This window comes from Pezoporus flaviventris, unplaced genomic scaffold (assembly GCF_033815535.1).
Source record: "Pezoporus flaviventris isolate CSIRO_AGI_PZ_B2104156 unplaced genomic scaffold, CSIRO_AGI_Pfla_v1 ptg000066l, whole genome shotgun sequence".
Taxonomy (NCBI): domain Eukaryota; kingdom Metazoa; phylum Chordata; class Aves; order Psittaciformes; family Psittacidae; genus Pezoporus; species Pezoporus flaviventris.
The window spans coordinates 13,057,652-13,085,153 of record NW_026892614.1 but is presented as its reverse complement, the minus strand read 5'-3'; the positions used below and the strand labels follow the sequence as shown (position 1 = coordinate 13,085,153).

At 40.8% G+C, this 27,502-nt stretch overlaps 1 protein-coding gene and 1 long non-coding RNA gene across 4 annotated transcripts in view; both read left to right on the top strand.

The window, feature by feature from the left end:
* The window catches only part of LOC133278475 (uncharacterized), a 168,317-nt gene that overhangs the window by 139,437 nt on the left and 1,378 nt on the right, over window positions 1–27,502 (top strand). The gene's annotated exons all lie outside the window — the stretch shown is intronic.
* Window positions 1,325–27,502, top strand: TSNAX (translin associated factor X). 3 transcript variants are annotated; one of them, XM_061471279.1, is made up of 6 exons: window positions 1,325–1,460; window positions 3,734–3,841; window positions 8,219–8,333; window positions 9,996–10,126; window positions 25,268–25,395; window positions 27,098–27,502. In XM_061471279.1, exons 1-6 carry the CDS (start codon window positions 1,343–1,345, stop codon window positions 27,467–27,469), a joined length of 972 nt encoding a protein of 323 aa, XP_061327263.1. In that variant the 5' UTR covers window positions 1,325–1,342; the 3' UTR covers window positions 27,470–27,502. The 3 variants fall into 3 exon arrangements, with proteins under 3 accessions (XP_061327263.1, XP_061327264.1, XP_061327265.1); XM_061471280.1 differs by lacking the exon at window positions 1,325–1,460 and adding an exon at window positions 1,553–1,690; XM_061471281.1 differs by lacking the exon at window positions 1,325–1,460 and adding an exon at window positions 2,008–2,139.

Here is a 27,502-nt window from a genome sequence, read left to right as displayed (position 1 = left end):
ATTTAAAGCTCACTGTCAAAGCTTTACTCCTCTACTATCTGACTTGAGCGATTTATTGTCCTCCTGAATCTGTTGACAGATTCACCTGGTATTCAAGTTTGCTAATAGCTGTATTTGTTTATGTGTTAAACACAAAGGCCTGAGCAAGAGATAGTGCCCCTGGCCTGTGAGAACTCCCGAAGGCTGGGCTCTGCTTAGGCTGGACTCTGAAGCATTCACATCTCACAGCTCGTCTTATCTGGTTTCTAGTAAGGTGCAAGTTCCACCCAAAATCTTTTCCCCAGTCAGGATGTTTATAATCACTCCTGGAGGCTCTTTCCCTCTGTCACACTGGAACGGCCAATTGACCAACAGATTAAAAAATTATTAAGGGTGGGGAGGAAGGACAGACACGCACACCCGCACACAAAGGCTGTGAGCGCTCCGCCTTTGTGCTCATATGAGCTTTGTTTCCTTGGGAATCCAGCTACTAAAACAGGCAACAGCTGTGACAAGAAATGAGATCTAGCAGCAGAGCAGCAACGGTTTTTGTTTGGGGATTTGCAGCACCCATCCCTTTTTTAAACACCTTAGAGGAACACATCAGGATGCTTGTTTAGGAAAGAAAAGCATGAATAATGCAGCAGGGCAAGCAGACTTTGTAGCTCATCACCAGAGGCACTGAAGTGTCATCAAGTACTCTCGGCAAGGAGGGTGCATCCATCTCCCTTGTGCTGAAGCCTGTGATGTCCCATATTAACACCCGCATTCAATCCCTACCAGAGGAAACAATTTTTACCAGGTCTGACAAAACACAGACTACCAATAACATGGGTTCAGGAATTGTCAGTCCCAAACCAGGTCAGATTAGCAACTCACAGTCCTCTCAGGCCCTGCAGGCCAGGGAACTCTGTTCTCCTGGGACAGCCACTGCCTCCCGTGTGGTAGCAGCTGCATCCGTCACCTCTCAGGTTTCTTTTCCAGGTATCAGGTGGCCCCTCTGTCATATCTTTAAGGTGTACAGTTAGTGTCTCCAATTCCCAGGATAGCATTCCCTCTAGCCTCCTTCAAACGATGTATCTCTTAGCTGGGCAGTGAGGGGAGCAACACAGTGCCTAGTACTGGCTGCTCTGTGCTGTTGGCGTGCTCCGATTCACCTGGTATGGAAGGAAAGCACCACGGTGCTGGTGTGCCAGGTTGAAAGGGGGACAGCAGGAGACACAGCCTGACAGAGAAGGGAAGGGGACAAGACGGTCACTTTCTGCGGGTCAGGCCGAGGAAAGCAGACAGGACCAGCGCCGCCAGATGCATCTCTGCCCAGCGGCCGCGGTCCGGCAGCGCCGCCACCCCACCACAGCACTACATGTCCCATCGTGCCGCGAGGTCGGGGGGGGCCCTACAGCAGCGTCTCAGACTAGCAGCCCATACAGCCGCCTGCTCGAAAACACAGCCCTGCAGTCGGCGCTACCCCTCTTTCGCGGGTACCGACGCCCGATATCACTCCCCGCGCCGCCGCAACTCCGCACTGCGCCTCCCACACCGCGAGCGACCTGGGGCGTGCTCCGCCTCTGTGGCGTTTTTCCCTCGGGCACTTGAGCTGGCACCCCGCTGGGGCGTTGCTGCGAGGCCCTGCCGGCGCACGGGGCGGCAGCGGGTTGCCGGGGGTACGCGGCCTGGCTCGGCGGCGGCAACGGGATGAGCGGCAAGGAAGGTGACGGCGGCGGCGCGCGTGCCTCTTCTCCCTCACCCCCCGGCCCAGAGGCGGTTGGAGCCGGCGGCTCCTCGGTGCGTGGCGCAGCGCGGCCACGGCCCCCGCCGGACCGAGGCGAGTCCCGCGGTCCCCGGAGCCGCCTGACCGGGGCCGGTGCCGCCGCCTGGCGCGCAGGAGAATGGGCGGGCGCTCGTCCCTCAAGGCGTGCGGGCCGTGCGCCGCCTGTCGCCGCCGAGGGGCGGTCCACGGGCCGTTAGCTGCGCTGGGCCTAAGGGGCCTCTCAAGCCCCTTGAGCCGACAGTAGATAAGGCGTGAGGAGGAGGTGGTGAAAGTGGGGATGCTCTGCAGCTAGGAGGGGCGGAAGGATGAGCCTCTGCTGTGAGCAGTGGTTCTCTTCGGCTGTGTCACCAAACTCTGCCTTTACACCTAGGGAGGCGGTTTCTGCACAGGTGTTAGTGCCTTCCTAGTTGGACTTACAGATGTGGCCGTGAATGTAGTTTCAGAGATCATCCTTGATGGCAAAAAAGTGGTTGCTATAGTTAAAAGCTGTGTATTAGACCCGGATAGTACTTGTAACTACCAGCAACACGGCATTCACCTTGCAGCATGTGTGTTTGATTAGCTTAGGCAGTCACTCCCTCCCTTCAGCCACAAAGTGGGCCCTGCAACAAGGAAGCTGGCATTTTTACTTTAAAAAATCACGTCTTAAGTTATTGCACTCTGTGTTTTTCTGGTACCCAAGCTGTCGCGTTACTCTGTAGAACCTCTTCTCTCTATTTCTCCCACACACACTTCAGGAGGGCCTGTTTTTTCCTGTAGGTCATTATGATGTTCCCAACTTTCAGAATACTGCAGAGAGTTTTAATTCTCTGCACTATTTTGAGGGCTGTGTTTGTAATGTTTTCAACTGCTACAGGAAAAACAAAACCCTGAACTCATGTCCTAACCGAAAAGAAGGAAAAAATGATTTTCAGTTTCCTCTTTTAGAAAGTAACTACGCCCACTTCTGGCTTTGCTTTGGGATAATAAACAATTAAACGGAAGCATTTTAAAATCCAGTGTTCGTCTGTAACTTTTAAGTAGCTTCCTTTTGTTCTTCTTTTAAGGAAATTGAGAGCACTCCACATATTCCAGAAGGTATGCTTGTATGTAAGTTTGCCAAACTGTGGCCTCTGTTACGAACACAGTGTGTGGCTGTTGCAAAAAAAGTGGTAGCGAAGTGGGAGGAATGCGTAAAACACTGAATGGCACAGTGAGTCTATCCTAGGTGAAGGAAGGACAAAAGGAAGAAACAATACAAGGTGTAAATTGGTAGGAAAACACAGTACAAGAGAGGTGAGCTTGGGGTGAGGGTTTGAAGAGGAAGCCTAAGGAAAAGGCATATAGAGCCTGTTGAAGGGAACAGCTATATCAGGGTGAAAAGAGAAGAAGCTAGTCAGCGGGCAGAATGTAAGATGCTATACTGCAGGAGCTAAACCTGCATACCTGGCTAATGGTAGTTTACTTAAATTATGCCTTGCTGCTTTTTCTGTTTACTGAAGCCCCATGACCCAAAATAATTACAGTATTGGAAACATTTCAGTGACTCTGGTCAAGCTGAATATTTAAGATAATTAAAAAGGAAAAAAGGAAAAAAAAAGGTCTAATCCTGTAGGCTTTTGCTCAGACAAGGGTTTCCATGCTGTAGGCTTTTGCTCAGACAAGGGTTTCCATGCAGCTATCCCCTTACAGAAAGGAAACATGAAAGGGTGTGAAGATCTTGCCAAAAAAAACAAAGGAAAATTTATAAAAAAGGCACCTGGAATCCTACCATACTCATCCATTATAATTGGTAGGATTTTTTCTAATTTTCCCTAGGAATGTGGTAGAAGAAGCTAACATGAAGATGACATTGGTTGGTAATAAGATTCATCTAGTTTATCTTATGCTATCCTGTAAAATATGGTTACAGTTGGGAATACTTTGAAGACAGTGTTCTGATGCTGCTTATGCTCTGGCAAAACTTTTATTTTTAAAATACATTTTTGGGTGTTCTATTAATAGGATCGGGTGGGTTCAGAAAACGAAAGCATGACAATTTTCCACGCGGTCAAAAAAGAGAGGAAAAAGAGAATGTTACTCCATCTTCAGCTTTGATGACATCTTTCAAATGTAAGTAAGCATTCAGAAAGCCACATTATGAAAATGTGGTGTAGAAATTGCTAGGAAATAACTAGTATTTAGTGATGGAATAAACCAGCATCTCTCGGGAGAAGCTTGAAACTGGTTGGATTTGTGCTTCACACATTTAGAGCTTGGCTTTTTGCTTCTTTTGCAGTAAAGTCCTGAGAAGGGGGTCTCAGAGTTCCACCTGACTCATGATTTGCTTCCTTTTTCATCCTACCTGCTGTTCCCTCACCCTACTTGTGCTGAATGTGGTGCTAAGCAAACTGAGCAAGTGTTCAGCCAGACAACAGGTGATAGGGTCCTTTGGTGGCAGAAAACTAAGATCTGCAGAAGTGCAATGAAAAATCTGAGCCATGGTGACAAGAGGAGGAAATGGCTCCTGTTGGGGTCACTGAGAAGGCTCTTAGCTGTTGACCTTGGCTCTGGTGCATAGATGACTTAAGCTACTTTAATGTAGGTCTGGACGCATTGATTGGTGAATTGGTAGCTGTACATACATGCACTTTTTAAAAATAAAAGTTCAGCTAACTAATTGTCGTGGTTTAAACTCAGTCAACCACGCAGCTGCTCTCTCACTCCCCCCTCCTTCCTCCCCCCCACTCCCAGAGGGATGGGGAGAATTGAAAGAATGTAACTCCCACGGGTTGAGATAAGAACAGTCCAGTAACTAAGGTGTAACACAAATCACTGCTGCTACCACCAATAATAATAATGGTAAGGGAAGTAACAAGGGAAGAGACTACAACCGCTTACCACCTGCCGACCAATACCCAGCCTGACCTGAGCAGTGATCTAGCCATTCTGGGTAGCGGCACCCAGTTTATATAGTGGGCATGATGTGCTGTGGAATGGAATACCTCTTTGGCTAGTTTGGGTCAGGTGTCCTGTCTGCTTCCTCCCAGCTTCCGCTCCTCCCTGGCAGAGCATGAGATTCAGAAAGTCCTTGGTCAGAGTAAACGTTACTGAGCAGTAACTAAAAACATTGGTATTATCAGCACTGTTCCCAGACTGAAAGTCAAAACCACAGCACTGCACCAGCTACTAAGAAGGAGAAAAATGACTGCTACTGCTGAACCCAGGACACTAATGCAGACCTATGTGTAAACAGTTCAAATTGTGTGTTTATAAATTAGCTTGTATTTAAGTTTCTTTAAATAAGCAAGTGTAAACTTCCCTCCAGCCAAACTGTTTTTATAGGGTTTTGCACAAAACCAGATTTACACTCCAGTAAATTTAGTTGAAATTTCTCATTAGACAAGCCATAAGTAGGCAAAACTGAATTTCAGAAATAAGAAGTCTTGACAGAAGAAGGAAGGGAAGAGATTAGTTATTGGTGTAAAGTTTTCCCCATCCTGACTATTTTCTGTGAAGCTAAGGAGAGTGAAGGAGTAAGAGTCAGATGGCTGTCCTATATGGTCCCTTCAACATCATGTTAATTCCCTTGCTTTCTTTAGAACAGATATTTCTTCTTTTTCCTGTGTAAATCAGCTCGGCAGATCATTAACTTTGACCCCTGAACTGTTATACTAGATAATGTACATACACTTGTGCTTGAATTGAGTAGAGCAACTGTACTTTCATTTTTTACCCTTAAGCATATTGATTTGTCATAAGGTTGCCATTAATTCAGATTCAAAACATCTGTTTCCCTCCTTTCACGAGATCCAATCAGCAGCATGTGGCTCATTTCAGAAATGATGTAAGGGACATGATATATTCATCTTTTCAGACATCCACTCTTTCTATTACAGTAGTGCTTCTAAGCCCCATGTGGAGACAACGGTGGTCTTTGTCTCCACGTCAGACATAAGATTTAAGAAGAGGTGTGTTCCAGGTGGCTTATATTTTAGCAAGCTGTGTAAGGTGATCTGGAGTGGCGGACTATTTCTGTGTATGTTGTTTGAATCTAAGCAACATAACATGTGACCTTAAATGGTTATATACATTTTGCTCTTTTTTTATCTCCTTGGCAGAGTGTTGTACTTGAATTGACATAGTTACCTGTTGGCACCAAAGATGCCTAAAAAATTAATGAGAAATTGTCTTCTGTAATAATAATCAAAACCCAAGGAGTATTCAGTTACACCTTTTTTTGCATAATACATTTTAAATATGACAACTCGGTGATACAGAGGGTGGATAGTATCTTCATTTGTAAGGTTAAGATTTACCAAGTGTCATTTTTGACAGTCTGAATCTGCATGACCAAAAGCAATAGAGTCTGAGTCTTTGCTTTCAGTGATAGAGTGAACATTAAAATGAAATGTGTGGAGGAAATGGCTGTGTGGTCTCAATGTATTAGCCTGGAGAATCCACTGAGTTCTAGTCCTTTCCAGTTTTAGGCAACAGTACAGTATGCTTTCTTACATCCCTTTAGGCTAAAGATTACTATATTTGTCAGTGCTTTACTTCGGGTCACAAAATGGTTCCTAGTAGTCCCTAAGAGGTTTAAAATCTAACATCAAAGTCTAAAAGCCAAAGCTGTCCAGTAGAGATTGGCGTCATTGGTAATCTTGTAGATCCTCGGAATAGTGAATGTCCTGGTAGATGAAATTTGTAAATAGTTACTGCAGATGTCCTATATGTGTCCTGGGTTCAGCAGTAGCAGTCATGTTTCTCCTTCTTGGTAGCTGGTGCAGTGCAGTGTTTTGACTTTCGGCCTGGGAACAGAACTGATAACAAGGATGTTTTGGTTTGGCCAAGAACTTTGTGAGCCTCATGCTCTGCCAGGGAGGAAGGGAAGCCAGGAGGAAGCAGAGACAGGACACCTGACCCAAACTGACCAAAGAGGTATTCCATACCACAGCACGTCATGCCCAGGATGTAACTGGGAGTTAGCCGGAAGGGCTGGGAGACTGCAGGGTTGGAGGAGGTATCGGTCGGAGCTTGGTCGGGCTTGGGGGCCGAGTTATCGGTCAGCTGGTGCTGAGGTGTTGTATTCTCTTCCCTTGTTATTTCCTTTATCATTATTATCATTGGTGGTAGCAGTAGTGATTTGTGTTATACCTTCGTTACTAAACTGTTCTTATCTCAACCCGTGGGAGTTGCATTCTTTTCAATTCTCCTCTCCATCCCTCCGAGAGCAGGGGGAGGGCAAGAAAGGGGGGGGAAGTGAGCGAACGAATTACCTGACTGGGTTTAAACCACGACAATATGGCATCCTACAAAGGAAAGTACCAGTCACCCTCCCTCAAGTTCTGCCACAGTGATCTGAGGGGAAAATTTCTTCTTGATGACAATTCATTGATGGACTTGACTCTCAGAATTTAGAAGAGAGATACTAATCAGACACATGAAAGACTTAAAAGATTAGTAGGAGCATTTGTGACTTGGAGTTTCGGAAGAAGGTTGGGGAGTATAGAATAAAATAAGAGAAACTAAGTTTTTATTAAAGTGATGAGATACTGTTACTTCTGTAGCTTTATCTAAACTTTTATTGTCAGCAAACTGCTGTGCTTTTTTTAAAGGATACTCTCTTCTTAGACCCTTTAAAAATTCAACCTCTTAGCTCAGTTTCACCATCTTCTCATACAGACACTTTAACACCTCAGACAGCTATGCAAGAAATGTGTTAGATTTCTTCCAAGTATCTATTAATAGTTTATTTAGTGGAATAATTCTCTATAAAATGTTAGTGCTATCTGTGAAACATTCATGTTTGACTGTGATAACCAGATACACATACTCTGTTCTTTGTGTTCATTGTGGTTAGACAGAATTTACATCAGTAAGTCAGAAATCTTATTTTGATCTTGCTTTGCTTTAGTACCTTTAGAACCTTTAGTTCTTAGGGATATTAATGTATTTGACTTTTGGCCAGGTCTAGTTGGGATGTAAAATGCAACCTTTCTTTTACTAAATGGTGCATTTTAACAGTGCATGTGCCTTGGTCAGATGCCTTGTTTGGTTGGTTGGTTTTAAGGACTGATGAATCTTATTTACTAATGATTGTAGGATTCTATTTTTTAATTTATCTTTCTGCATTTGGGTGAAAATTTAAGTCGGTTTCCTGAGCAGCAGTATGCAGAATAGATTTACTAGCTAAAACAAGTATTTTACTCTAAAATTGTTTGGGCTGGCTTAAAGCATCATCAGGGTTGATGTATATTTAAACCTGAATTATTCAGCAAAAGTAGTATTAACGCTGACTTTTGTAGCTCTGGGAGTGGTGGCTTCTGCAGCCATGCCACACACAGGAGCAGCCGCGCTGCCCATCCTGGGAAAAGGCAACCAGGGGGAAAAGTGGTAAAGGCTGGTGGGCTGGAGCCTATAAGCAGTTACTGTAGCACAGGCTGTCTGCTCTTCCCCTGCGCTATATACATGTGATAACCAGGCTTGTTCCTGTAATGGTTGCTTCTGCAGCATTTCAGCTGGAGCTTGACACCAGGCATGATAAATATGAACGGCTTGTGAAGCTCAGTCGTGACATAACTATTGAAAGCAAAAGAACCATATTTCTGCTCCACAGGTTTATCAGGTGAGTAGTATCGAGCATTAAAGTGTTCACAGAAACCTAGAAACTGCCTTGCAGTGTTCTCTGTATTTGTGATTAATAGCTGCACTGTTCTGTTGAGAGGAATTTAATTAACTTCCCATAAACATCCTTTTGGGTAGATGGGAGCTAGCGAATGCACACTCCAGTTAGAGAATGAAAGATGCATGTTCAGGTTTCTCAGTTGGTTTTACTGATGTATTAAACAGGATCAGAGTAGTAGAGTGTAACAGCTTAAGAGACCTTTCCAGCTTTCAGCAAACTGGGAGAGAAGAGCATGTACCCTTCCTTCAGGTTAGTTGCCCCTGCAGCTACTTCACCATTTTGATTGCTGCAGCCCCACCCCAGGTCATCAATCCAAAGAGGAGATGACCTGGGTTCTGTTTACTTCAGTAAATACTGCAGCCTAAGAGGCTTTTGTGTGAAGTTTTGAGCTTCTGTATGTTTTGTGTTCTTATGAGCCTCCAAGCAATCTTTGGAAGCCACAGACAAACTAGAAGAATAACAGGAAAATTTGAAGCTTTTCATAGGCTGCTGTATAAGATCCTTAACTCTATGTGTCAAACAGTGGTCTTACGTATTATAGCAGTTCTCTCCAATCCTTGTATTTCTAGTTATCTTTTCTTACTTATCAATGCATTCTGCTGTATTAGTAGCTATTTATAGTTACCGTAGTAGTGACAGTTATAAATAGGTGTTATGAAGTTACCCTCTTTTTAATTTGGGCTTGTTCTCAAAGAGGCATTGTGACAATTCCAGTAAGTGCTACAACCTTGACTGTAAATAGCTACTCCCACTGCAGGGGCTAGGTAGCTGGGAACTGATAGAGGAAAGAAACATAAAAAACACTCCTCTTTACTCTGAATTCCAGGTTCCTGTTTTGTAAGATATTCCTGGTTTTGTGAGAGTGGAAGCTTTCTGTGCTGTATTTTTTTTTCCTTCTTTGCTTTTCACTATTATTGTGGCTTTACTTTCAGTAAACTTTACTGTTTGCTTTTAAAACTTTTCTTGGGACCAGTCTATCAGTAGTTCCTTAAACAGACTGTAAACTAATATACCATATAGATTATTTGGTGGGGAGGGGGAAGTTTAAAGAAAAGGAGATAAATAAAACTTTAAATGCCAAGTATATACTGTGAGTATGAATCAAATATTTCAGCTGATCCTGAACAGTATAGTCCATAATTACTTCCTAAAAAAAAAAAAAAAGTCACACATAGAAGTAGGTCAGGTATTATATTTTGCAATATGGTAGTGTATTGCAAAATGTTGATTTATTTTTTAAGAGGTTGAAGGACTTCTGCAAATACTGCTGGTTTTCTGGAATACTTTTTTGAAGCCTTTGCACATGTTTCTCATTGTTCTTACTTAAGCAATAATTAAAATTCTCATCTGGAATAAGCATCATGCTACCAGAACTGTGTGGCTGGCTGATTATTTTCCTGTACATTCTTATGTACAGATTTTTGGCATATGCAGTAGGTATTAATGGAAGTTAAACTGTTCCTCATTCCGGTATCAGCTTTGCTTTTTCCTGAAGCCATTGAAAATGTATTGGTTAATAAAAGAAAACGTGTAATACTTTTTTTTTAACTGTTTGCTCATTTTCTGAAAGCTGCTCTTTCAGTTTAACTTTTCTGATTGCAGTGCTCCCAATGGGGAAGAAATATTAAATGAATCTGAAGTAAAACTAGATGCTGTCCGACGGAAGATTAAGCAGGTTGCACAAGAACTGATTGGAGAAGACGTGTATCAGTTCCACAGAGCTATATCTCCAGGTATATTATTTTAAAATAGGGAAAGTGTGCTATTTGGTACTAAGCTCAGTTTACCTTTACGTAGCAGTGGTTCCTCTTCATGCTGCAAGGTCTGAATATGTCACATTTCTATGCTTATAAATCAGGACTCAGATTAATCTTTGTTGTTAGCAAAATTGGCTTTGGTATTAGAGAGGCTATTGCCCTTCAGTCAGCTTATCATTGCAGTTAAAAAAGATTTAACTTGGAGACTACATTTGGAGAAATTTGGACCCAGAATGGAACTGAAGTTGGGGGGAGTAGTTCTAACAAATGTACTGGCCATTCTCCTCTGAGTTAGGAGCATTTACTCCACCTGAAGGGTTATAGTGTCTGGGAGGAGAGTGGGAGTGACTATCTTGTGAAATGATTGCATCTTGAGTTGATAAAGTTCATGAATTAAAATCCTTAGATTAGCATTTTCTTCCTTCTGAAGACTCAGAATGTGCTTCTGCTTCTGTGTTGCAAGCATTAAATCTGAGTTTATACTGTTTCAATCACATCTTTTTCTGCTCCTCTCTGTAAATAGCAGTCTTTACTAACATCCTTCAGATACTAAATCCCAGTGCTTTCATGACTCTTGTTGTCAAATCATATTTCTTTGCTGAATCTTTGCTGACAATCTGAATCCTACCTAAAATTGTAATATCTTGTTTTCAGCAACACTTAAGTAAAATATGTAATTGCTTCTTTGACATCTTGTCCATGCATAAAAGTGTCTTTTGTTTATCAGTCTTATTTTAAACATAGTGGACTCCTGTATATCTTTCCTTGTTTAGGCAAGACTTCTTTAGCTGAGGAGACCTGAAGATTTGCACTGAATGATTTGTTTAAAAATGTCCATAGGATTGATTTGATAAAGCAAATATATCTATGTAGTTTACAAGACAAACAGTGCCCAGGTTAACTTATGTTTTACACAAACGTAAGTTGGTTAAGAGTGAGACAGCTCTTAAATGAAAGCTTGTTTTGGGCACTTCTGAACCAGAAGGAGCTTGCCCTGCTAGTCTTCATAGCTCTAATTCAGTTCCACAGTTCTCCTACCTGTGGTGCATTGGGTTGTTCAAATGAAATGCAAGTAGTTGCCCTTAAAGAGCCACTTAAACTCTCTGCATCTTGCTGCTATATATAGCTTAGTACTGTAATGAAGAAGTGAAAAGAAAGAGATAATTCAAAACTCTGATGCTGTTATGACCTCAAACCATGAGCAATCCTAGTCAGTGTATACTGTGAGTATCTTGACATGCTGAAAATGTGTTTTGATTTTCATTCTAAGTACTGGTTATAAAATCTGAACATCCTTGCATTTAGTGTTATGAACAAATATTTTTGAAAGCTTCGCTGAAACTTGTAAACCTTGTCTGAATAATCCCTAAAGTTTGTAGTCCTGTGCGAGTTGTATAATTCTATCTATAGAACAGCAGCGTTTGAGGTCTGCTACCCCATGAATCTTGGTGAGACCTCATGATACAAGCTGTCAGCTTTGCCATGTGAGCAAAATTGTATGTGGTAACTGGTTACCCTGTATCAGCTGCTTCACCTGAGTTGTCTCCATTTCCTTAGTACATGGCTTTGTGTGGGTAAATTCAAAGAGGCATACCTCTTATTTTTGCTGAGGGCCAGCTTACCTGGAAATAGCTTGCATTCATCTCAGATGTAATAGACTATGCCTGCCTACATAGCAGACATACAAAAACTTACTGTGCAGTAACTTCTATGTGTACCCATGGCTTATAAAGTAAGTGAGCAAACCTGATACCAAGTTTCTACCTCCAGATTGTCCAGATTCCCTCCTCCGAGTTAAAAAATAAATTGCTGGGTTTGTTTTTTTTATTTTTTTTTTAATTTATTTTTGTTATTTTCTAACCTGAAAAGTTATATTTATAATTTTTATATTAAAGATATGTAAACTGAAGCTGGCCAGAACAACCTAAGAATAAAGAAATTAATGAAAACATTTCCGTTCAGGTTTGGCTTGTGTGGTTGGTAAATATTCCTACATAGTCAGCTACACTGACTCTCCTGCATAATCAATCTCTGACTTGCATGAAGATACCTGTAATATCAAAATGGACCTGAATAAACTCTTTAGAAAACAACTGAAAATATGCAGTCTGAAACAATTCAGCATTTCTAAAACTTTCCTTCAGTGTTTTAAATCTCTGCATCTTAAAATGACTAAAACGTTTTTGTCCATTGTAGAGCAGGCCAGGTTATTACAGACCTCTAGTATAGGAAGTTAGAGGCCTACTGCAGGTGTATGATGACTCAATGCCTCCACAGCTGCAAAGCTATTTAGAGTAGAACATACTATTTCAGATGTAAGGGACCTACAGTGATCACATAGTCCAACTGACTCACCAGTTCAGGGCTGACAAAATTGAAGTGTGTTATTAAGGGCACTGTCCAAATGCTTCTTAAATGCTGACAAGTTGCGGCATTGATCATCTGTCAAGGAAGCCTGTCCCAGTGTTTGACCACCTTATCATTAAAGGAATGCTTCCTAATGACCAGTCTAAACCTCCCCTGGTACAGCTTTGAACCATTCCCGTGTGTCCTATCACTGGATCCCAGGGAGAAGAGATCGGTACCTCCCTCTTCAATTCCCCTCCTCAGGAACCTGTAGAAAGCAACGAGGTTGCCCCTCAGCTTACTCCTCTCCAAACTAGACAAGCCTAAAGTCCTTGGCAGCTGTTTACAGGACATTTCTTCCAGCCCTTCCACTGGCTTTGTTGCCGTCCTCTAGACCCATTCACATCCTTCATAGCTGCATGCAGTTATATCCACAAGAGCACATCCCGAACAGTTGCATGAGGCTTGGAGCAAGATTGTCATAGAGTTTAAGAATTTTCTTACCACAGTCTTAAGACAACTTAAGAGAGGGAATCTTATTGACCTTTCTAGATGAAAAGAAAGGAAAACAAAGAGGTATTAGTATATTAAGTAATAAGGAGAAAGAAGTAGACTGCTGCTCATCTTTCCAGAAGTTAGGGGTGGAGTGTCTCAAACAAATGCCTGAACTTTATGTTTTTTTGGACAGAACTAAAAAGAAATATGCAGCCCCCATTGCATTTCTAGAGTTAGAACTGGGAATAGCTGTACTTCTAACTTTTTCTTCTTTTCGGGTGATGTGAGTAGGTGGCAAGTCAGTGGAATATCACTGGTTATGTAATACTGCCTGGCTCTGAGATCTCCCCATTGTTTCTGTAATTAGGCAGTTCTCACCTCATTTCGAAGACTGCATATAAAATCCAACTGAAATAAGATGCCTTCATCCCATTTCTGTAGGTCATACACAGTGTCTGCTTAAATTCTAGCTCTTCTACATGATGCTCCTCTATTAAGGGAGTTTGTGCCATCTGATGTCCATTGTTTTGTAAGGGTATGTGTTAGAACGTAAGTGTGTGTCCCTGAGAATACACGGAATGCTTTTACACATTGTTTAAATGAGCTTGTATGTGTGATAAGTATGAAATGTGAACTTTTAGCCAGAACTTTAATCTTTGTTCATTAAATTCTCTGCTCTCCAGCATTGGGGTGGCAAAAAATAGGAATATGCAGGCTTAAAGACTTGCAGGTCTTCATCATGCTGAAGCTGGGATCAAGGAGGTATGAGAGATGTGAAGATGCTTGATGTCAGGATTATGAAGCAGAGATAGAAAAACTAGAAACATGAAGAATGAGGGAACAGTTAGATAAAGAGCAACTGCAGGAGAGAATGCTTTATTCTCCCTGCCCCCCACATTTTAGGAAGAACTGTAATTGGAAGGGAAACAGTGGTAAGAGTTAAAGAATGTTTGGTTTAGTTTTGGTTTTAAGTCTAGTGTTCTTTCATTGTAGCTTTGCTTTTCTTGTAGTGGAAAAAGCTTGTATGCCTTTTAGAAAATAAATGTAGCTAGGAAAAGTGCTAGATCTTTTGTATGTTATGTATTTCCTAGAGCTGTAAGTTTTGAACTTCCTTTCACCTAGTTTTCAATTCTGATTTGGTATTTTAAAGAAATTCTGGAGAACTAGTTAAAAAAGTTTTTTTTATGAGCAAAACCATGCCATTAAACTTTTTTTCCTCAAAAAAGAATAAAGAAACGCCTGTGTCCCATATCTCAAAAGCAGCATGTCCAATTAACCTCAAACTTCCTAAAAATGTTCTCCTTTGTCTTGAAACCAAACATGAAACATCCTCCTGTTCCCCACCCTGCCTCTCACAGAAAGAGTAAAAGGGATCAAAACTGGGCTTATAATGAAACCATCATAGCAGCTGTAACTGGGGAATCATGACGGGCTGCATAATAAAGCTGCCTAATACATATTTTATTCAGTATAATAACTATTAGCCTATAAATAGAAGAGTGCTATGAGTATAATGCTTGGGAATATTGTTTGCCACTTGTAATTGTTAAATGCTTTTTTTGGGGTTACTCCAAGCAGTTGTTCTTTTGACTTGAAGATAAAACAATTCTGGCAGAGCACTAAAGGAGTTTTCATGCTTTCCCTCATTAAGAATAGTGCTAATGGCACGCAGGACATTTCCCCAAAGGACACTTGCATGAGCTCAAACACTGAGTATAGCACTAATTGAACAACAACAAAAACTGATGACTGTTTTCTACACGTTTCTTAACAGTACAGATTGTCCCAGGGGATGATTAAACAAGCAAACAAAGAGATACTGAAATAATGAAGTCTTTTTTTAATGCAGAGCTCTTCATTTGTTATGTTAGAATGTTATGCTTTGTTGATATTTTTAAAGCTTTACTATTTGTAATATAGAATTCCTGCTCCTTTGCCCCACTTTGCAGTGTATACCTTATATATCCTGTGAGGAAATGTGTACTGTTCCTTTAAAATTGCTGTGAGACACTGTGCAAGAAAGGGACTGAAAAACATGGTATGAATTTATGAAGGGGAGGAAAAAAATGTTCATGATTTTATATATGTATATATGTGTGTTTGGGTATTTATATATGTATATTTAACTCTAAAATACTAAGGAAAATATCAGTAGTATACAGAAAAGATCTGTATGAGCCTTAAAGACAAGATACGTAGAAGTCTACAACATGTGGTGGGTCCTGTGCTTGGGTTGCAGTGCTACAGGCTTAGGGAAGAGTGGCTGGAGAGCTGCCCAGAGGAAAAGAATCTGGGAGTGTTGGTCAACAGCTGCTTGAACATGAGCCAGCTTGTGCCCAGGTGGCCAAGAAGGCCAGCGGCATCCTGGCCTGTATCAGAAACAGTGTGGCCAGCAGGACTAGGGAAAGGATCATCCCCCTGTACTCTGCACTGGTGAGGCCTGCACCTCAAATACTGTGTTTTGGGCCCTTCACTGCAAGACAGACATTGAGGTGCTGGGGCATGTCCAAAGAAGGGCAACGAAGCTGGTGAAGGGTCCAGAGCACGAGTCTTACGAGGAATGGTTGAGGGAACTGGGGTTGTTTAGTCTGGAGAAAAGGAGGCTCAGGGGAGACCTTACCAGTCTCTACAACTACCTGAAAGGAGGTTGTAGTGAGGTGGGTGTCAGTCCCTTCTCCCAACTAACAAGCACACAGGACAAGAGGAAATGGTCTCAAGTTGTGGCAGAGGAGTTTTAGATTGGATATTATAAAACACTTCTTCACCAAATGGGTTGTCAAGCACTGGCACAGGCTGCCCAAGGAAGTGGTGGAGTCACCATCCCTGGAAGTATTTAAAATATGTGTAGATGTGGTACTTCGGGACATCGTAAAGTGGTGGACTTGGCAGTGCTAGGCTAAGGGTTGGATTTGATAATCTTAAAGGTCTTTCCCAGCATAGTTGATTCTGTGATTCTATGTTAGGATTTAATCATGAATTATTCTACGCATGTTCTAAGTCTGCCCTCCATATATTCAAAACTCGTGTAATGCAGAAGGAAATATAAGACTTACATTATAGGTAGGCATTGTGTGGGATTGAATGGAGTACCTTTATAACATGATTTTTAAAAAATGAAATCTCTAGCTATTTGGAGACTTTTTTTTTTTCTCCCCTTAATAAGGACATGTGAGTGAATTCTAAGGTTTTTGAGGTGTTAAACTATTTTTTATATACTTTTTTACATATATGTTATATATATAGCACTCAGTTTGACCGAAAAACCTCTTGGAGTGATGGTTTTAACTATGTGTTGATGTTTTTACAATGTCATTAGATTCTGCTAGGAGCTAGGTGTGGTATTATCTTCACAGCTGATAGACAAAATGCGGAATGGGGAGGCCATAAGTCTTCTGGGGCTTCTTCAGTAGTGTGGTGTAGGATGATGATAGTAGATGCAACGAGAGCATTGTTGGCTGACCTTTCTGTTTGCTGTGTGCCCGAGCTAGCAGCAGTGGTGAGTGGAGTGGTGTGCACAGAGAAGCTCATTAGCTCTTTATCATGTCTGCACTTGCTCTCAATAGGATTAGATGACAAGACTGTAAAATGTCAGCACCTTGTCAAAACTATTGCTCTGTGACTGCTTCTGCTGCTGCTGATGTGGGGAATTCTGTGTAAAAGTTCAGCATTGACGCAGTCTCACACATAATTTATCTTGTGCAGGCACTATTTCTGTTCCGAGAGAATGATACAATGGAGCTTATTTCTGTCTCCTGCCTTACGCCGTTTAGAGTCACTTCAGGCGTGTATAATCATACTGCAACAAACTGCATTGCTGGGTTGAACACAGCCATATAAATGTGCATGGATGGAAAATAGTTCAGTTGTACTAGAATACTGTTTTTTAACTACAGTATGTAGGACCACCATACGTGCTGCTGTAAGAAACGCACTGGAAATGCATGAAGTCCGTCCAAGCAGGCCAGATTTAAGTAATTTGATTATTTAAGTAATATTGGGGGTTTTTGCGGTATTGTATGAAGGATTTTAGTTGGAACGCCAACTAAAGGAACTATCCACATAATGATTTCTGTGTTACCACGTTTTTTTGTTCTTAACTTTTTTATTTGTGAAATGGAAAAAACAATGAAGACTCAACAGTGCTAGATACCTTTGTATTTGTAGACACCTGTGTATTTCTGAAATAATACCAAGGTAACGAACTATTCTGTACATCAGGAACAGGAGAACTAGGACATTTTTTTCTGTAAGAAGGTTTAAAAACTGATAAAAATAGGCAGCATATTTAATTATAGCTTTGCCATACAAAGGAAAAGGCTTTTCTACTACATAAGGAAGGTATCATTAATTGTGAATATCTCACCCAGGCAAAGACTTAAATACACACCTAAAACTTGAAAGCTATCCATGAAGGAAGCAATCAGGTTTCTGCAAGATGGTGGGAAAACATAGTAACACAGGAACAGGATGTGACTGAAGAATGAATCTCTTTGCTGTTGTGGGTGAGAGGTAAAATGCCAGAAATGGAAACAAAGTTTCCCGATTATACGGGAAAATTAACAGAATTTGCAGTGAATATACTAGTATTTATCAGATATAATTTAGTTAATTTCTTTGTTTCTATGTTTTGTTTCTTTCTCTGTTTCTCTGGTGTATTCGCGTCACCAAGTATGCCAACAGACTTTGTCAAACTGATTTTCTTCAGTGCAAGTTGCTTATGTGAAACTTGATACCTTCAGCTTGTTGCATCTTACTACCCTTTTATTATTTCTGGTTCATGCCTTTTTTCTAGGTTCTTCCAGGGAATGTGAAAAATCAGCAACTGCAGAGCTTCTTACTTTCTGCTGCGGAGTTTGTATGACCAGACACAAAAGCTTAAAACAACCCTGGGAGAGTGAGTGTGATTTGAGACATGACCAAGCAGGGCATGCACTATGTGAGCACTGATTATCAGCTGATCCCTAAATGAGCTGTTGAGTTCAGCAAAAGTTGTAAATTCAGCAGGAGTCAGGGCAGCATATACCCATAAGATAAGCTTTTACAGTCTTTAAGATATGTGCTCTGGATTGGGCCAAACAAGGATTGTCTTTTGCTACTGAAGTTTTCCAGTTAAGACCTGACTGTTTTAAAGTCCTGCAGAACTATTATGGCAAATACTGTAGTTATTTACATCGCAATCTGAAACTAGTGACATAGTCTGTTAATTCATTTCATAGTTCGCAAAGGGAGGAGTCCTTGTGCTCTGGTTCAGGAATTTTTTTGAGCCCCCTCAGCAGTCATTCACAGATGAGAGCTCTCTAGCCTTTACAGGAACCAAATGCAGGTGGCACATGAGAGGAGACCAAGAAAAAAAATCTTTGAATCTTTTTTTGTTTGTTTGTTTGCTTAAAAAGCACACAGGACAATGTGTCATAGAGGAACTGCATTCCAGGAAACAACTAGTATAGCCCATGGTGATGAGGTTTTTGTTTTGCCATCATGTGCTGAGAAATGGGGTTTGGTGAGTAGTGATGTCCTTTTTTACTATCTCACCAGATTTACATTTATGAAGATAAATGTCCACCATTGGTGCTTCTGGCATGCTAGTGAGTTGGAGCTGTTGAATGGAAACATCTTGAGGAGAACTTTCACTGGGGTTTGAACTGAAGAAGCTGTGTTGTGTTAGCTGCCCTTCCTTCTTTGATCATTGAACTTCCTGGCTGAGTCAGAGCTTCCTTTCTTTGGTATCTTGAACACTTGCCCTAGAGTGTACACTGTTAGTAGTGTAAAATTTGCCATATAGATGAATGACTTTTAAAACTCTTACCAAATATCAAGGCAATTGGAGGTAGTCAAAGAGACGGGAAAGACTACTTCTCACTGGAATAGTTTGGGTTTTGTTTTGTTTGTTTTTTAAGAACTTCTGTAGAACATAGGCTGCACTTCAGAATTACTACATTGGGGGATGAATAAACAGAACTCCCCCACAACCCTTCAGAACAATAAACTTGGTTACAAAAGTAGCCATGGTACATCCCTCAGCTCTTCAAGTAGAAGCAAAATGAGTCACCTGCAAATTAACCCTAGCATTTCTCATTTGTACTCGTATTTCTAATAACAATAACAAAAAGGGTTGATAATACTGTTCTCTGCAGTGAGAGATTAAAATATTCTTTGCTGTTTACTGCAGGGGTTTTGTGCCTCTTTGGGGAAATAACTGGACTCTCACAAGCATCTGTGCCTATTAAATAGGGGACCTCTATTTGTTGCTGTAGTTACTGGGAAAACAGACTAATTTGGTATTACCTTTTTCCCTAAAGTTGGTGTGTATTCACCGTTAAACAAAGTGCAAACAATATTAACACTTCAGTATCTGAAATACGTCAGTTCAACACAGGCAGCTAGAAGGGAACAGAGCTTCTTGGTGGTCATGGATGTGTCAAGTAGCAATTGAGTAATCAATAAAGCATTCAGGGCTTAATACTAGAAATTTGCATTAACTTAATTATTGGTATAATAATAAAGCAGTTTAGACAAATCACTGCTAGATGTGATATGCTTCTGAAAATTTATTTTCCATTCATAATCAGTTCAGGGTTATTTAAACTAATTTTTCCTGACATATTCACATCTGTGTTTGTACTGATCACTAAAATAATTCAAAAACTGGATTGAAAAAATTGTGCAATTTGTTTCTGTGGATATGGACTTAGCTGTGTTTTTTCTTTCCCCAGTTCCCTTAAAAATTCAGACTACTCATAACCCTACCTGCTGTAGTGACACAGCTTTTGAAATATTACACCATGAATAGAAACAGGTTCTCTCTCTCCCTCTCCCTTCCCTTCCCCAGTTTGTAATGTTTTATGGACATTTGCTCTAGTGCTTTTGTTTGTGTTTGTGAGTCCCATTTTATCAAATCAGTTTTATCAAATTATTCTTTCAAGCAACTTTCACAACAGGATGTCCAGAGCACGCTTGTCTCTGAGGACAGCTGGCTCTATGCTCTTCTAGTATAAAATTAACCTTTGACTTCATGCTCACAATCAACAAAGCAGGTTGATTGTTTAGTTTAATTACTTAAGTTTATATCACTTGTGCATGGAAAGAGACTTGTGAATTAAGGAATCATTGCCAAGTCTGGAGAGAACTGTAATGGAAAAGACTGAGCTGTGAATTGTCGGTTTCATCCTAACAGGATGCTAACTCTGAAGCAGAATGATTTAATTTGTGTATTAATGCTTTTAAACTTACTGCTTGTATTTGTCTCAGTTGATGTATCAGGTTAGTTTTCTGATTATTTTATTAGTTCTCCCCTTCATTTATCAACATGCTTGTAGAAGTGGGATATTCAAGTCTGCCCCCCCCCCCCCCCCCCCCAGCCTGCCGAGCTTACTAAAAGCAGCTTTCCAGTTTAACTTTGGTTTCTCTTTGGGATTTCCACAAGAATATGATTTTTTTTTTTTTTTCCTGGGTTTTGGGGGGGTTGCACTAAAGTGGTTTATTTGGGTTTCTTTAATGAGAATGCAACGTGCCCGCCTAAGCTTGATGATAAGATACATCTGTGACTGTGCTCTTGATTTTTGCAATGAATTTGCAAGGGGGTAGTTTCACATGACTCACCCTGTAAATGTACCCCACCCTTCATTTAGTGATCCTGGAAGAAACTTGCTCTGTGTAATTTTCCTACTATCTTTCTAGTGGCTGCTATTGGCCTGTGTTACCTGCTGCATGGTTTAGGAGGGTAAAAGAACACAGACTGTAATTGCTTATGTCCTAACCATCAGCACAGGCTGCTCTGTGACCAAAAAGATACAGAGAAAGAGGAAGGAAAGAGGACAAAGGGATAGAAGGAAAATGAGTTTGGGAAGAAACAGGGAGAGAAGCACCTTATTTGGGAAGATGGCAGGTAGCATTGGCATTGGTACCATCAAGAACTGAAAGGCATGAAATCCATTTAAAACCATATTTTAATTATTGAACAGATAATTTAAAGGAGGGAATTAAGTAAGCAAAAATTTAGGAGGAAACTTTCACCTCTTGTTTCATCCCTCATTCTGGGTTAAAACTTGTGCGTGCCTGCATTTACGTCTCGGATAGAATTAGGTTCTTTTTACTCTAACCTGACTCCTGCAATTAAGGAATTTTTATTCTTTACTTATTTCTAAAGTAGAACTATCTTTTACTAACTCTCATGCATTCATTTGACTCTTGGACTGAGCACCCCAATGACTTGTTTTTTCAAAGAATCCTGTTTTCTTGCTAAGGTTCTTCGAGAAGTGGCTTAACAGTACTTTCTTAGAACTTGCATATGGAGATTAGGGTAAATGTCTTGAATATCAGCTGATAGAGCTGTCAAAAATACACAAAATTTCAGGCACAATATGTCCTTTATAGACAACATGTGCTCAGAAGATACCTCTGTGTAAGTTTCTAGTTAAAGTAAGTTCTCAAAATATAGAAGGACTCTTACACTGGGACACCGTAACTTGTCACTGGCACAAGCCATTTATGTCTGATAAATGTAGTAAAATATCAGAATACTTAAGCACTTGTTACCTTACATCTGTAATTTTAAGAAGTGCTGGTAGAAATAATGCACTGCTTTTAATTGGGATTTTTGGTCTGTGTACTAGAAAAAAATACATAAAAGGCAGTCTTACAAACTATTCCATTACTGGCAGTGCAATCCATAAATAAGCCAGTTTTGGAATAAATCCAAAACAAGAGCATAAGGGGAAAGGTATTGTTGGATGGTGTAGTGAAATGGGATGGAGTTTTTCACCTTGGGGATTGTTTGCTGAAAATAGCGGATGTCCTACCATTAAGCTAAAACATAATATGTGTAAACGTCCTTCTACCTACACATGAGAACACCTTATTTCAAGGTCTTGGGTCACTGAAGAGTCATGTTGTAGCTACTTCTAGAAGGAGGGCTTTAAAAGGGGGAGAAGGGGAGAAGTCAAATGTAAATGTTTTTTTGCAGAGTAGTTATTACCAGGATTTGTTACCAGTCTGTAATGGGAACAACTTTAAATGAGGTTTTGTAAGGCTTGCTTGGAAATAGTAGGAGACAAATTCCCACATTGTGAAACAGTGACAGTAAATGACACACCAGACCGCGTGTGCAACATTCACATGGTATTAAATGGGAGTGAGGAGACGAGTGGAATATGACAGCTATAGCGGGACAGCAGGAGGAAGTAAAAATATGCTTATGTATACATGCATACAAGTATGCCTCTATAATAAAATACATAAAAAAAGAGCAAAACATACGCCCTGGAAAAGGACAAAATGTGTGGAGAAGCATTAAAGTGGAGTGAGCTGAAACTGGAAGTTCTGATTGATCAAGGGAACTGTTTACCAAAAAGTTTGAAAGCTGATTTGATCTCTGAGAACCTGAGAAAACGCCAAATCAATTATTCACATGTGATAGTCCTCTTCACAGATAGCATAGATGTTGTCGAGTGCCACTGTGTCTGGTAGCTTCCAGCTTATCCACAGAAAAAGCCAGAATTTCATAATGGATTACTGGTTGCGTCACATCAGAGGGTTAAGTTGGGAAAGGTGATGAAATCCACCTCTCTGCAACTTCTGGAGTTATTTAACTTAGATCCTGAGTAGCTTTTATCTAGTATTCTTCTATTGCTTGTTCCCTGAATGCTTTATCTGAATTCAGTTGATTAAATTATTGTGTTTAATTGGGCTTGCAGCTCCTTGTGTGTGTTTTGATTTGTGATCAGCAGTGCTGAGGGTGGCTTTGGTTGCTGGATGTTTATTCAGCTTTTCCAAATGCTGCTGTATGGAAGCATGAAGAGTGCAGGCTGAACTGCAATTCTGAATTGCCCCTGCTCACCTTGCAAATAAAGGAGAAATGTAAAGAGAAAAGAAATGTAAAAGGAGAACATGCAGGTCACTTCTCACGTTACTGTGATTTGGAAAGCCTCCTATGACTGAATTTTCCCTTGAGGTTACCTCCAGTTTTTTGGGGTATTTCAACTGTCATCTGTTATTCAAATCTGTGTTCTCTTTGATTTAGACTTTTTCTTTGATCCAGATGGTGTCTAAATTTGCTGCTTCCTGCATATCTCTGTAGGATGAGGTCCTGGCCCTGTAGAGGCCAGCTGAGGATTTTAAGATTATTTTAATGAAAGCAGGATTCTACTTCTGGTACCTTTGGGTGCGTCCACATTTTCTCAGTTTTCATACTGGCAAAACCGTTGTCTAATCCTTGCAGCATGATCTGACAGTATCACCTCTTGCTTCTCTTGAAGTGACACCATCCCCATAGAATGCATATGTTAGAGTCACGTCTGTCATGTTGCAGTCTGTTCCTTTAATATCCTCCTTTGGCACTTTCTCTGTCCGTAGGTCAGGGATCCACATGCATTGATTTTGTCTTCAGAACTTTTTTTAGCTTAGTCCTACCCTGGCTGTTCCAGGTTTGATTCTGCTTTTTTTTCCACCAACAGTGCCAACTTCAGCTTTCTGCTTACAAAGTTTTCTCACATGCTTTCCCCAGATCTGCTCTCTGCACATAAGGAAAAACTGACAACCTGTGAAATCGTTGTCTGAACATTCAGACTCTTTCTTAGATCTCACCTTTGCAGTAATGCATACAGAAAATCACCATCTGCCAAGTAGGTAGTGAGAGGTAATTGTGACAGGTGGCTGCAGATAGCATACAGATCTGGTACAGGCTACGTTTGTTATCCCATCTTTTATTTCCTTGCCAGCACACCAATTCCTTTTGTTGCCCTGAATCTGTTGCTTTTAGAGGGTAAGTTCTAACCTGCATGTTTTAAGGAGCCTGTTCACTACCACAAAATAGAGAAGTGGGAAATTCCATTTTAAACAATTATCTACTGTTGCTGTTAAGGTGAAACAAAGGAAATATCTTTTGGAAATGACTGGGTTTTGGTAGGTGATCTGCCCTGCTTATGATTTATCTGCAGTCTTGTTCTTTGCATTGTGCCTCTGTGGACTTGTGAAATACTAATCTGCACTCTCCATCATACAAATGCTGTCTTTTAAAAGCTCTGTTTGTATTGGAACAGACCTTCCAAGATCATCTAGTCCAACAACCCCCCAGTGAGCAGGGATACCTTCAACTGGATTAGGTTGCTCAGAAGCACATCCAGCCCAGCCTTGAATGTTTCTAGGTATGACGCATCCACCATCAATCTGAGCAACCTGCTCTAGTGTTTCCCCACCCTCACTGTAAAAAAATGTCTTCCTTATATCCAGTCTAAATGTACCCTCTTTTAGTTTCAAACCATTACCCCCCATCCTACTGCAACAGGCCCTTTTAAAATATTTGTCCCCATCTTCCTTGTAGGCCCCTTTCAGGTACTTTTAGGCTGCAATAAGGACTCCCGAGAGCCTTCTGTTCTCCAGGCTGAACAAGCTCAACTGTGTCAACCTATCTTCATAGGAGAGGTGCTCCAGCCCTGTGATTGTTTCTGTGGCTCTCCTCTAGGTGTGCTCCAGCAGGTCCATGTCTTTCCTGTGCTGAGGACTCCAGAGCTGAATTCACTACTTCAAGTGGGATATCACAAAAGCAGAGCAGAATCAATCTCCCTTGACCTGCTGTCACGCTCCTTTTGATGCAGCCCAGGATACGGTCAGCTTTCTTGGCTGCAAGCACACACTGCCGCTCATGTCCAGATTTTCATCCAGCAGTACCCCTAAGTCCTTCTCCTCTGGGCTGCTCTCAATGCCTTCATCCCCCAGCCTGTATTGAAACTGGGGTGTGCCTCGACCCACATGCAGGATTCTTCATTTGCCCTTGTTGAACCTTGTTAAACATGGTCCCACTTCTTGAGTTTGTCCAGGTCCTTTTGGATGGCATCCCACCCATCAGGCTTGTCAACTGCACCACTCAGCTTGGTGTCATCTGCAAACTTGCTGAGGCTGCACTTGATCCCACTATGTCATTGATGAAGGTATTGAACAGTACTGGTCCCATTGAAGACCTCTGAGGGACATTATGGGGAGGTGCTGTTCAGTATGTTTCTGAGAGTAATGTAATTCTTTATGTTGAATTACAACAGGTTCTGAATGAAAAATGCAGTTGGAGTAAAAACTTGAAAATGTTTATCTGCTGTGCTCTTGGTCTGGTTTTTGTACTTCAGAAGCATGCTATGTTAGATTATGTTTCAGTGTTATTTCTGGGTTATCTTAGTTTTCACTTCTTGCTAGTAACCTTAAAAAGATTTCTAAAAAAATAAATAATGTGAGCATGGATCATTGCTGGAATGTTTGAATTAACTGTCTTAATTGTGCTGTTTTTTGCAGGACTTCAGGAATATGTTGAGGCGGTCTCATTTCAGTATTTTATCAAAACACGCTCTTTGATTAGTGTTGAAGAGATCAACAAACAACTAATATTTACAGCAGAAGACAGAGAAGAAACAACAAACACGGTAAAAATGTTTCTTTTCTCATGACAAACATCTTTCTGGAATGGAAATGCAATGAGTAAGCTTAGTCACTTTTTTGGCATCTGATTAAATAAGGCCAGTTAGTGGAATAATATTAGATATACATGTAGACTTTGACTCGTTCAAAACACACTTTTTATTCTGACAAGTAGTAAACTAAATCTGTGGGATGCAAGTTTATAAATTTCACATCCTTCTTATTCAGAGCAAGCTGAACTCCTGGTAGAGGGAAGGATCCTGGGTAATGAAATACCAGCAAACAAATACAGAGGAGGGATTTTTAATGTCTGGGACTGCATGTAAGGCCTGCTGATAAGTATCACTATACTGGTGTAATAGTGATGTAGCAAAAGCTGGGGGTAACAAGTGAATCAAAGGCAGGATGAACTCTGAATGAAATCTAACTGCTGGTAACTAGTAACTGGTAACTAGTAACTAGTTACTGCTGGTAACTAGTCACAGAAGGCACTGTATTCACCTTCTGTTAAAATGTACTCTGTGTGTCTTAGCTCCTTTGTAGTCTTCCTGGAGTTGGTCTTGATGCTTTCCCTCAGAGGACCATCATACCTTACCCCTAATACCGTATCTGCTGTTTCTTGGCTTGCCAATACTCCTACCCTGCCCTAAATGGAACTTTTTGCATAGGGACAAACTACTGCCACTGATCACAGTAAACTGGGTTCAGTTTGATTGTTGACAGAGCACAAAAGGCAATTTTATAGTGATACACAGAAATGCCCATGCAGTACATGTGCAGTGTACAGTAATGTACAACTTGAGATGAATTCCTGCGTCTGCTTCTGTTGAAGAAATTCTGCTGTAAAGCACTTCTGATTCTTTTTCATTCTCTTGGCAAGATATTTCCAAAGAAGCTATGTTTTCAGCTTAAGTTCATTTGTTCTTACCAGAGGCAAACCCGTCGTGGCGCACTTGTTTTAACAAATTGTGGAGTTATTAACCCCTGCATACATGTCTCTGACCAGATTTATGAATCTGGATGGATAGCGTGGGAGCAAGGGACCAGCAATAAACCTGTGTTGTCTCCCACATTCCAATATTTTGGCAATAAAAATCTTTGGAAACATGGATAAAGGAACAAACCTGTAACTTTGTGATGAGTTTTCTTCATGAAGTATTTTTCTAGCTATTTTAATGAGTTCAGTTGATATAAAATACATCTGACTGAGCTATACCTATCAGCTTCTGGTATAAGATACATTTTGAAATTCAAGATATTACTGCAAAATTATATGATTGGTTTTCCTAATGCTGATACTTTGATTCTTGATTGCTTTGATAGCTTTGGATAGACCATTTAGGTAAAATGTAAATCTATTAGGCTGAGACCTATCAGCAAAAAAGAAGAAAATGTAAGAAAAGCAACTGCAAATAAATGTTAGTACACAGACGTGATAATTCTGTTTCAAATGTAGTAGTAGCAGGGTATGTTTATCATGTTTGCTAGAATGGAAATCTCATTTCCAGTGGAAATGATGCTTTCATACCTTCTGGTATGCTGGAAGGAGGTCCGTACTTCTGAAATCAGACTGTGTGGAAGTGCCATGCAATTTAATTTTCCAGACTGTTTTCAATTACCAGTTATGTCAGATAAGTCAGTGTGTATTTGAACCATTATAGGCTGCTTTTTCATGTTTCTCTGTACTGGACTTTGTCCTGTCCTCAGACTTCAAGTTCCCATGATAAACAACCGCATACTTGGAGCCTGAAGATAACACCTGTCGATTACCTGCTGGGAGTGGCTGATCTAACTGGAGAGCTGATGCGGCTGTGCATCAGCAGCGTTGGAAATGGTGACATAGACACACCTTTTGAACTGAGCCAATTCTTACGTCAGATTTATGATGGTTTTACTTTCATTGGCAACACTGGACCTTACGAAGTATCTAAGAAGCTGTATACCTTGAAACAGAGTCTGTCAAAAGTAGAGAATGCCTGCTACACGTTAAAAGTACGGGGATCTGAAATCCCAAAGCACATGCTGGCTGATGTATTCTCCACCAAAACAGAATTGATTGATGATGATGGTCTTCCTTAAAATAAGGAGACTGTTGCTACCCAGAAGGAGAGA